This window comes from Zeus faber, assembly GCF_960531495.2.
Source record: "Zeus faber genome assembly, chromosome: 3".
Classification (NCBI taxonomy): Eukaryota; Metazoa; Chordata; class Actinopteri; order Zeiformes; family Zeidae; genus Zeus; species Zeus faber.
Window position 1 is genome coordinate 14,749,764 of NC_137190.1, and position 12,500 is coordinate 14,762,263.

General features: G+C 44.1%; 1 protein-coding gene across 1 annotated transcript in view; it reads left to right on the forward strand.

The window, feature by feature from the left end:
- Positions 1 to 12,500, forward strand: part of ush2a (Usher syndrome 2A (autosomal recessive, mild)) — a gene marked incomplete at both ends in the record, with an annotated part of 168,128 nt that overhangs the window by 89,192 nt on the left and 66,436 nt on the right. The window contains 8 exon segments of the mRNA XM_079997229.1: positions 1 to 74; positions 1,135 to 1,298; positions 1,431 to 1,646; positions 3,762 to 3,964; positions 4,269 to 4,381; positions 5,598 to 5,826; positions 7,432 to 7,597; positions 8,211 to 8,432. The exon segment at positions 1 to 74 is cut by the window's left edge and continues 82 nt beyond it. Coding sequence (XP_079853355.1) covers positions 1 to 74; positions 1,135 to 1,298; positions 1,431 to 1,646; positions 3,762 to 3,964; positions 4,269 to 4,381; positions 5,598 to 5,826; positions 7,432 to 7,597; positions 8,211 to 8,432 — 1,387 coding nt within the window.

The window sequence follows — 12,500 nt, forward strand, 5'->3', positions numbered from 1 at the left end:
CCTGAAGATCTCCATCGTTGGTTCCGTGTTTACTCCGGCACCAAATTGTTCTACCAAGATAAAGGCCTAAGCAGGTGAGATTACCGAAATGAGCTCTAGAGCAAACTCCAGCGCCGCGACGAACCATGTATGCTGAGCCGATGGGCCAGTCGCCGCCGATGCCGATCTTTTTAATACCGCTCAAAGATACATTAAGCAAATATCCGAAAGAATTAAATTGTTTTTCATGCGGCCGTCCCCCTAATCTCAATTTGGCACTTGGTGATTTTTTTCCTGCCAGTGCTTGCTAAAGGGCTCTGGATGTACTCTTCACCCTCCGCCGTTTTGTCTCCCCACTAAACTCTAAAGTTTTAAAACGCGGAAGCTTTTGTGGCTTTGTGCGATGTGCCTCGTCTTGTTTTTTGGGGGTTTTTTTGTCTTTATGACAAAATAATCAGTGTTTGTAACTCTTGCTGAGCAAATTGAATGTGGCTTCAAAAACATCATTGTCATCATCTAATTTCTTTCTCCCTTCATCTTCACTAAACCCCATTTATGGATTGATCAATACCATCATTATTATTATTTTATGTATGTATTTATTTATTTATTTATTTAGTTAGTTAGTTAGTTAGTTATTTAGTTATTTATTTATTTTTAAGGTCAGGACAAGTACTGAGTATTCATTTATCCCATTTTGGGTTCCAATCCCAATAATGAAATCTTCAGTTATAATAATATTGATATTGAGATTTATTTTTATTTTTTATCATTGTTAACAATCTCCTTTAAGCATAGGGAGAAGTGTCTAAAGTTTTTGGGCTTTGGGCTTTGTGCCCCCCCCCCCCCACTTTCCTTGAGCCAGAAACAAACTTCACAGTTTGAGTCAGAGTGCTCACTTTGAACATGTACATTTTGTACATATGTTTAATCTGTTGTGTGACAATGTAAAAAAAATAGTCAATTTAATTATGGGAACAATATTGCAGCATCAAACTTACAAAGATTTTCAATGAAGTCCTTTGTGTCTAATTATTACAGATCAAGTGGTTTACCAATTCATTATCCATCTAGGAGAACTAGCTCTACGTTGTTCTTCCATTGGCGGATTTATGACGGGGTTTTTTTTTCGTATGATTTTCTGTCATTCACCAGGTTCACCAGGTACCAGTATCAACTACTGGTCCACAATGACGCAGGCTCCACCTCAGGAGAGATTGTTACCGCGGTAACCATGGCAGGGGTTCCCCTTCAGCCCCCCTCCCTGAATGCCGTCCCCATCAACCACACGGCGGTACAGGTCAACTGGACGCAGCCCTGTAATAACCCACACACACACACACACACACACACACAGACACACCCATGAATACATGAATACATTGAAAGGAACCCTCACTGTTTATACCTCCCTCCCTCTCTCCCTCCCGCTCTCCCCCGCTCTCTCTCAGCTCTAAAAGACCTGCAGGGAGAGGTGGAGTTCTACTTTCTCGAGGTAGACTCGGACAGCCAGTCAGTCAGTCAAACTTTGAGTTTTCCTCCCGGAGTCACTGCCGCCGTTGTAAACGACCTGTGGCCCAGCACCACGTATCAGGTGTCGTTACAGGCGTCCAACGGAGCTCACAACACCACCAAGACGGTTGTTAATGTCACCACCATGGATGGAGGTAAGAGCACAGGCGTGTATGTGAAGTACAATGTAGGCCTTGTGTGGGTCTCGTATTTGGATGAGGATATTAGGTCATTAAAGTCATTAAAATGTCTGTAGTTTTGAGTTATGGCATCTTCATTTCAAGTTTCAAGTTCTTTTTTGAATATTATTATATATTTTTCCAGTACCTAATCACTTCCCTTGCTATACCCCGTCAAATACTAATTTCGAGCTAATAGCGACCTCTGTCCTGTACCAAATATGTATTCCCTCCCCTCATACTTACCTGCAATGCTTTCTTGGATAAGAAAGGTTTTTTGTCCAAAGACGACATTTGTTAAAATATGTCTTAAAAAGTACTCGATTGAACTGTGATACCTGCAGACACCCTGGAGGTGGCTGTCTTTGTGTGCGGGTTTGTGTGTGTGACTTGGTGTTAAGTGCACCATGTAGTGATGCATCAGATCAATATAGATGTTTGCGCTTGTTCGCAAAACATAATTGTGACCACTTCTCCCCACACACACACACACACATACACACACACACACACACACACACACACACACACACACGCACACACACATTTTGCATGTTAATGTGGGGGTTTTTATATAATACATCTATTAGTACTAGTATTATATATATTATTATGGTTAATAAAAATACTACTAACAATAAGAATTATTACAATTGTTATTAATGTTATGGTAGATATCAATATAGAACATACACATTTCTTTACGGCATCTCTGCATGAATCTCTCACCCTCTCTTCCAACGCCTACCTCTCTTTTCCTGTTCCCCCCTTTCTATCCGTCTCTCTCTCTCTCTCTCTCTCTCTCTCTTTCTTACTCTCGCTCTCTCACTCTCTCTCTCACTCTCTGACACACTCCATCTCTCTAATCTGAACAGTATAATAAAAAGTGCATTAAAAACATTAGAAAATCATTAGGTGCTAAAGGCAAAGCACGGCTCGTTTAACAGAGAGGGCTTTGAAGGTAATTTCATTATTTTACAGCTGTAAGAGCACACACACACACACACACACACACATCCAAATACAGTATATTTTATCTATTGCTTCTCAACCCGACCAACCTGTTACTCTTGCCTCCCGTCAAAGGGGCTATGCCAAGGCAGAGGCTAATTGGAAAGCAAGTATTTATGCGTGTGGGTGGGTGTGTGAGCTTTGTGCACGTGCATATAAGTGTGTTGTTTTTTTTGTCTGTGTGCAGTGTTGCATATTGCCATCTAGAAGTAAATGAAATGAAGTAGCACAGTAGGTTGGGTTTGGGTAAGTGTATTGGCAGCAAATGAATTGGGTTAACTTCTCTTAGCTGAGTGCATTTTCACAGTGGACGGTAGCTCGCACTCATCTGTGTTCCCTCTCTGTCCCGCTGTCTGTCGGAGGCCCCTCCTCCGCTGGGAACCTCTTTATGGCTCCGTGTGATTGCTTTAGTCTCATTGTCGCTTCTCCCAGCGCCACCGCGTTTCTCTCTCTCTCTCTCTCCATCCTCATCTCCATCTCACCAGGAAACAGAATCACCTCGTGTTGGTCTGTCTACGTTTTATAACCGTTGAACGTGACGTGTAAAACGTATTTGGATCGTTGTGAGATGGATGAGTGAGAATTTGAGTAAATGACTATGAGAATAATTGGTCTTACATGGGCAGACCTGACACATTATAGTATTCTGAGATGCAATTTTATAAAAAGAAGACGTAGAAAGCAGTTAAAGGGTAGAGTGGGGTTCGTTTTAAAAAGAGTTTCACAGTTTTGACTTTTTAGCAGAAAGAAATGCCACAAACGGGGAGGGAAGAGGATAAAGAAATCATATGAATATATGTGGTCCAGTGAAAATTCCACTTATCTAAAGAATGTTAGTCCAATCTATTTGCTCCCAATGCACTTAACTAAACCTAACTCTACATTTGATTAGTCCTCGATGGCATTATCAATGTAGTGCTGCAGGGGTACACACACGCACATCCACACACACAGGTAAATCACAAACTACTACAAATCACACACACTCACATACATGTGCTCTCGCACTTTCTCACAAACACAGAGAAATGTCTGTGAAATGTTGACAGTTTGCGTCTCTGTGTGTGTGTGCACGTGCAGCGCCGGAAGGCATGGCCCCCCCGGAGGTGGTTCCGGTAAACAGCAGCGCGGTGCGAGTCCTCTGGTCCCCTCCTCAGCGGTCAAACGGGGCCGTTACCGGTTACAATGTCTTTGTTAACGACCGGCTCCACGGTAACGCAGTCAACAGCTCAGGGTCATACCTGCTGGCAGAACTGCTGCCATTCACCGTCTACAATGTGCAGGTACACACGTGCGCGCGCACACACACACACACAACCATAAAACAAAAGAAAACTTTACAACTTGAGCAGTATAAAGAATCTCACTAAGGATTTAAGACATTTCAGTAAAAGCTCAGTGAACGTGCACTAAAAATAAATAAATCTTTCAATACACTGGCAACTTGGTATTTTCCAATGATATTTGGAGGACAAAAGGGAGGGAAACTTTTACTGGAGATGTGCTGATGCGTTTCGCGCTTTCTGAAAAAAGGCTGTTATTCGTACAACTGATCAGTGTGCAGAAATACTTTTTGTTGTGTCTCAGGTTGAGGTGTGCACTGTGTACGCATGCCTGAGGAGTAATACGACTCAGACAACCACAGTTGAGGACACGCCTGCTGACCTGGCCGCCCCACGTGCTCAGGTGCTCAGCTCCAGGTACATGTGTAAACTGCACGGACACACACACACACACACACACACACACACACACACACACACACACACACACACACACACACACACACACACACACACACACACACACACGGACACATCCTCTTTCTGTCCAGTAGATTCTACTGGCCTACAGTAAGCCATTAGCAGTGGTGTGCATTTGTGTGTGTGTGTGTGTGTGTGTGTGTGTGTGTGTGTGTGTGTGTGTGTGTGTGTGTGTGTGTGTGTGTGTGTGTGTGTGTGTGTGTGTGTGCGTATCACAGTATGCCACGCACAGGCATTTTTTAACATTAATGTACACATTAGTAGCATTCATTGCTTTGTTCAATGAGTGAATGGGAAATTATAATAAAGGATTATGTCATTTGCAGCAATAAATGTACTTAGGTGATCGTGTTAAAAATATTAATGTACTTCCTAAACCTGCCCCTTACCTGCACTGCCGCAAATCAGCAAGGAAGAGGTGATTTGTGGGCTGTGTGTCTGTCGGGCAGACTGGTAACTGTGTCTTACGACACAGCTCCCCGCCTCACGAAAGCCGTCAGACATGAAAAAGAGCAAAATCAATATGTGAAGTGTATCAAAAACACACAGACGCACACACACCCTGACACAGTAACTCACCTTTGGCAACCACTGGCAAACGCTGTGTGTGTGTGTGTGTGTGTGTGTGTGTGTGTGTGTGTGTGTGTGTGTGTGTGTGTGTGTGTGTGTGTGTGTGTGTGTGTGTGTGTGTGTGTGTGTGTGTGTGTGTGTGTGTGTGGAGAGCTGTCACAATTATTACATAATCTCCTGATCACAATGATTGATGATTATTATTGATTTTTAAAGGAAAGTGCAACAAATAAATGCAGTTTTAATAAATATGTCTTTTTCACAAGGTGGATATTTCTTATTACATTATTCTAAACCTTTGTTATGATAGTAACAGAAAACTCCCAGGAAAGACAAAAAACCCAATTATTGCATGGAGATTAATCTTCAACCGATACATCATGATCGTAACATGTGTGTGTTTGTGTGTATGTGCAGATTATGTATATCTGGTTATTAAATAACTCTTTCTGAAATAAACCTCAGAATACATTGTCAAAAATATGTCAGAACAATACTGAAAAAGTGAATTAATCTATGAACTGGAAACAACAGTATTGACCATCAATCACACATTGTTATCGTCCACTCTGCTCCCACTCAGGGCAGTGAAGTTGGTGTGGTCCGGCCCAGGCCGACCCAGTGGGATCATGCTGGGCTACGAGGTCCTCAGACAGACTCTCAGACCCTGTGGAGGGAGCTCCGCGGGGGCGACGCCCCCGGGTGGGGAGAAGTTAGGAGGGAGAGGAGAGGAGGAGGTCCGGTGCTCTTACCTGCAGTGTCCCGTCTCCCACCATGTGTGCGGGATGTCATGCTTCCAGCCCGACACACAGGTCAGGAGACACTCTGTGGTTATTACATTCAGAGCAATATTTGTGGGTTTCTGCCCTTTACCAAAGTGATTTTCAAGCCTTTCATATCGAAGACCCGAAGACTTGTGATATGAAGAGGAGCGTACATTGTTGGGTGTATTCCCTCATGACTCTGGTATCAGCCACAGCTCAGGCACATGCAACACACATACATACACACACAGATGGAGAAATACATGGACACGGACACAATAAAACAGAATCACTCACCAAAAACACCACAAATAAATAAACACTTTTCACGCGCACGTTTGCTCATCAGAGCGTCTATTATTTATACGGGAAGCGTGGCCTTCCTCGAAAGGATTGTTTTCTTTAAACAGATTAACTTGTCGTCTGCATTTGCTGGCACCCTCGTGTCTTTGAATGTCGGCCAAGTTGGCACAGCGCACCCTCCCGCCATACGTCTACCCCCGCCGCGCCCGTGTCGCGCCACACACACAAAAGCACAACGACTGAAGTGCACGAGGCATTAAGTGCGCGTGGAAACACAGCCGCCTAAGCAGTGTGCATATAGCAGTTTTGATTTGTTTATGTGATGTTTGCACATAACCAAATATTTATTGTTTATACAAGTGTTAATATATAATTTTAATGCACATCAATATAAACACAGGAAAAATACAGTATACACCGATCAGCCACAACATTAAAACCACTGACAGGTGAAGTGAATAACATTGCTCGTCTCGTTCCAGTGGCACCTGTCAAGGGGTGGGATATATTAGGCAGCAAGTGAACAGTCAGTTCTTGAAGTTGATGTGTTGGAAGCAGGAAAAATGGGCAAGCGTAAGGATTTTAACGACTTTGACAAGGACCATATTGTGATGGCTAGACGACTGGGTCAGAGCATCTCCAAAACAGTAGGTCTTGTGGGGTGTTCCCGGTATGCAGTGGTCAGTACCTACCAGAAGTGGTCCAAGGAGGGACAACCGGTGAACTGGTGACAGGGTCATGGCCGCCCATGGGCCCAATGATGCGCGTGGGGAGTGAAGTCTAGCCTGTCTGGTCCAATCCCAGAAAAGAGCTACTGTAGCACAGATTGCTGAAAAAGTTCATGCTGGTTATGATAAAAAGGTGTCAGAACACACAGTGCATGGTAGCTTGCTGTGTACGGGGCTGTGTAGCTGCAGACCTGTCAGAGTGCCCATGCTGATGCCTGTCCACTGCAGAAAGCACCTACAATGGCCTTGTGAGTGTCAGAACTGGACCATGGAGCAATGGAAGAAGGTGGCCTGGTCTGATGATTCACGTTTTCTTCGACATCATGTGGATGGCCGGGTTAGGGTCTGATGAAGCATCTATGGGATGTGCTGGAACAACAAGCCGATCCATGGGGGCCCCACCTCGCAACTTACAGGACTTAAAGGATCTGCTGCTCACGTTTTAGTGCCAGATACAACACGACACCTTCAGAGGTCTTGTGGAGTCGATGCCTCAATGGGTCGGAGCTGTTTTGGCGACATGAGGGGGAGCTACACAGTATTACTGGTTAGTAGTGGTGGTTTTAATGTTGTTGCTGATTGTGTGTGTGTGTGTGTGTGTGCGCTTGTATGTGTGGAGCAGGTGTGCTGCGGCGGGGTGCTGTACACCAGGCAGCCACACCACCAATGTTGTGAGGGGCGGTACCTGAGCTGTGACTCCGCCCACTGCATCTGCTGTGGAGGGAAGCTCTTCCCCTCCCTCCCCCACCACCGCTGCTGTGGAGGGTACTATGTTGCTGTGGGCAGCGGTGAGTTTCCAAACAATCAGTGCAATCTTTTGAATCCCAGTATAACATGGCTATTCGACTGGCAGTCTGTGGCTCCCGCATATCAATGTATATTGGCCCCTAAGAGATACCATAAGATAATACGTTACTAATAAACAATTTAAAAAAAGTCTCTGTAGTCCCGCCCATTGCTGTCTCAACCATAAAAATGTATAAATTATTATGTAATATTATTTAAAATATTGCACATTTTTAAATAGTCTGTTAAGATTTGGTCCGTAAACACAGCACCAAGTGGAAAAACATCAAATTGATTAGTTGGCGAAGTTTCAAAATGTTGTTTATTATGTGAGAAATGCCTGATGGCTAAAAGTAATTAAGAACAGAAAATATATGACAAACACAGGGCTATGCAGAAGCAATGTCAAACAAATGAGAGGATAATATCCAAAAATACAGTTATGATGAATTGTTTTGTGTGCATTTTTCTTTTTCATTGTTTTAAATGTAGCCACAGCGATTTGACTGATTTGTAGGGGTTTTATTTTTACCGCCCCCCTCCAGCCCTTGGAGAACTTTCCGTTCCGTTCTCTCCTCCACTGTATCGCTGATTGATTTGCGCTTTTCCCTCCAGGCGCTCACTGTTGTCCTGACCCCTCCGGGGGGCGCGTCTCCGTGGGGCCGGGTGACGGCTGCTGCGGGGGGGGTCCCTACTCCCTGCGCGGGGGCCAGGTCTGCTGCGGCGGGGTCCTGCACGACGGCCACAGAGCCCAGTGCTGCGGAGGACGAGTCGTGGACGACAAACTGGCGTGCTGCGGTGATGCGGGGAGCGGCAGGACACACGCGCGGACTCAAGGTGATCAACGTACGCACGGGCGCACGTAAATGCCAAGACCAGAGTATCGGTTGCAGTGCGGTGGAGTGTAAAGATAACGGTTCCTTTCGTCTCCGTGATCGAGCGGCAAAACCTCTCTCAGGAAGTTGACTGCGGTTAAAACGGGGAGAATAGACATGAGGGCAGGATAAAAAGAGGAAAAAAAGAACAGAACAATGTAGTCGGAAGAAAGAGGCACAGGAACTCTTTTGGGGTCGTCTTCCCTTCTTCCTCTCCTGTGGTGTCACACAGGACACCAAGGCACAGATGGGACTGTGTGTGTGTGTGTGTGTGTGTGTGTGTGTGTGTGTGTGTGTGTGTGTGTGTGTGTGTGTGTGTGTGTGTGTGTGTGTGTGTGTGTGTGTGTGTGTGTGTGTGTGTGTGCGCGCGCGTGTACTTGTGTGTCATTAGACTTCATCGTTGTGGCAGATGATGATGAAATGGGCTCAGGATGGCACCATTGAGGGCACTGCCAAGTGCACAGCAGGACCCCGAACACACACTCGTTCTCGTCCGCGCACGCCAGCACACGCGCGCAGTCACACGGGCCCAAACAAAGACATACTAATACACATGTGTCGATGGATCACAGAGCCGCCGCACACGTGCACGGGATCAACAGGGTGCTCCCGGCAGGGTGCGTTTCAGCGCCGAGTGCCAGGGAGACACGTGGCCTCTATTCATCACACATAAACAATAGCTCCATATGGACGGTCCTATAGAAGCTCCATTAGAGCGCGTCCTCCTCCGACTCACACAGCACACGCACACACGCACACACACACGCGCGCACACACACACACGCACACACATGCCTGCTCATAACCAAACAGAAATACAAAGTAAAATGTATTTCCTAATTATTTTATTATTTTCTAATGTAAACTCATAAAATATACTCCTTTTTAGCGCTGTATGGAGCCTCCACGCCTGTGGTGTCCAACCTGCGGCCCGTTGACTGCCGACCGATGATGATGAAATTAAGATTAATTCCAAATAAATGTATACACAATACAAAAAAAAAAATACAAATAAATTAAATTAAAAATAGAAAGTCAATAAATGTATATTTTGAACTAATGCTTACTTTGTTTGATGCTTTATTATTGTTTTTTTTTATAATATATGTTCTTAAAGCAAGCAAGGTCCATTAAATATTATGTTTTTGTACCGTTTTGGGATACTTCGCGCTAGTAGTGGCTCTGCGCCCCACAGCATGAAACCGCACGTGGGCACGACTCGGTGTCACCGGTAGGATACAATAAAAGCAGGTTGTCTCTATTCCCCAGCGCAGATGTGCTTTCCGAGCTTTTTACACAACTGATCCATTCAGACCATTATCACAGCATCAGTGAAATGTTTTAATCTCAAGCGTCCTACAGAGACACGCGGATGTAATGACTCGTTTCCTCTCTCCGTCCTTTCTCCTCCTCCTCCATCTCCTCCCGCCTCACTTCCACCTGAGCAGGCGGTGGGGCCATCCTTCATTTGAGGAGGTGTCCCAGGGAGTGCACATGCTCCCATCCTCTGCTTCCTCCTCCCCCCACCCCTCTTCATCCTCCTCTCCTCCTCCATCATCCTCTTTCCTATGGAACTCCTTCTTTTTCTCCTCTCGGTCTCCCTCTGCTCTCATCCTCTCCCCCTTTTTGTCATCCCCATATCCCGCTCATTCCCCAATCTTCCCTCCACTTCATCCACCCTCCCGTTCCCATCAACTCATCAGTCATTAGCGTTAGCTTCCCCATTGAGAACATATGGTATGATGGATCGCAGGGCTAGCGGCACTAGCAAGGCTAGGGGCCATTTGCCGTGTGCACTACGCTGTCGGGGGCCCGGGGCCGGCAAAGCAACCTCGACCCCACACGTCTGTTTTAAGACACACACACACACACACATACGCACATGACATGAGCACAGCAGCACCTATTATGGGATAGGCTACTTAACCTTGGCAGCAGTTTGTCTATCTCTTTGCTCTCTCTCACCAACTCTGTGAAGGGTTTACTGTAAGAAAGTTAAAAAAAAATGAAAAGCAAGCCACCATTAGTTTAGACTTAAAGGAAAAGAAAAGGTGGGAACAATGAAGGAACAATGGATGAAGGAATTACAAATAAAGAGAGAAAGAAAGAAGTGAAATAAACTACATACATTCAATGAATGAAATGACATCAAATGCAAAGACAGAAATAAACAGCATAGAATTAAATGAGGAGAGGGAGTGGGGGAGGTAGAGAAAGAGAGCAGGGGAGAAGTGAAGAGCTAGATGGAGCAGATTAAAGGAGGAGTGAAGGGTATCCCAGTGTGCCCAGCTGATAGACTAGGTTAGGCTGATGTGATTATGGGGTCCCCGAAGTGCGATCTATCACACATTACCGTCCACACTGTCAACAACCATACACACACACTGCAGGGGAACACCAATGCTGGGAGACAGCCGTCTGGCAAAAGATACCCGAAACACACACACACACACACACATACACGCACGCACGCGCACACACACACACACACACACACACACACACACACACACACACACACACACACACACACACACACACACACACACACAATCAACTATTCACACATCAACATCCGCTCAAGTTCAAAAACACACCTCAGACTATACACATACATTGATAATACACACACACACACAAACATAGAAAAATTAATGTTTTTTCATCAGTCTGCACACATATAAATACAATGTATAAATACTCTCCCCGACGACAACTTGTACCAAGTCATTTGCATTCACTGCACACATATACAAGTACTCTAATGTGTGTGTTTATGATGACAAACTTAAGCGCATGCACACACACACACACACACACACACACACACACTTATAAAACGATAATAGGTTTGCCTTAATAAAACTTGAAGATAATGTTCCAATACAATTTGCTCCCCTATTACTCTGTCTGCCTTTATTCTTTCTTTAAAATTATACATCATACATACATTAGATACATTATACCTTGTTCTTGCGAACCTTTATCAGCCTATCCATCATTATTATGTTCTTATTTTGAAATTAATAATCCCTGTAGTTGGGTATTTTCATGTTTTGCTTTCTGTTTTAAATGAATTCAGATTCTGCATCATACAGTGTTGTGTGCGATTCAGATTCTGCATCGTACAGTGTTGTGTGTAATATATGATGCCATATACAGTAGTCGCAATTCATGTTTACGACCACGCCAGCTCAAAAACACACCACACATACTACACACATACATTGTTAATACACACATATGTAGAAAAATAAACGTATTTTTCATATCATTCTGCACACATATAAATACAACGTATAAATACTCTCCCCTGCAACAACTTGTACCAAGTCATTTGCATTCACTGCACACATATACAAGCACGCTAATGGTTGTGTTTATGATGACACACACACACACACGCACGCACACAGACACACACACACGTATTAAAGGATAATAGGATTGCCTCAATAAAACTTGAAGATAATGTTCCCATACAATTTCCTCCCCTTATTCTATCTGCTTTTATTCTTTCTTTAAAATTATACATCCATTGTTCTCGCAAGCCTTTATCAGCCCATCAGCCTTTACCATGTTCTTGTTTTAAAATAAATAATCCCTGTAGTTGGATATTTGATATTTAAATGAATTCACATTCTACGTCACAGTGTTGTGTGTAATATATGATGCCATATAGTCACATATAATGTATCCTACATTATCCCTATAATTAAATGCTGTAATGGAGGCCACAATTGCTGTATTTCAATGGGTTTAAAGTTGCCACATCAGCCAGAGCTTTCTAATGATATTAATCTTTTACATTTCTAATAAAACCATGGAGTCCACACCGAATTCCCATGTTTTCCAGTTTGTCTTGGAAGGCAAGGCTCTTTCTCAACAAGATGAGATCATGCTTTGTCTTTGGATGAGAAGAGTTTTCTTACGGCGCAGTTACTTTTTTAATGACTATTTAGTTTGTTTTTTTATTTCAGGCAAACTTTAAACTGCCCTTGTGTCCATAAGTTTGTGTGAAGGATGTCTA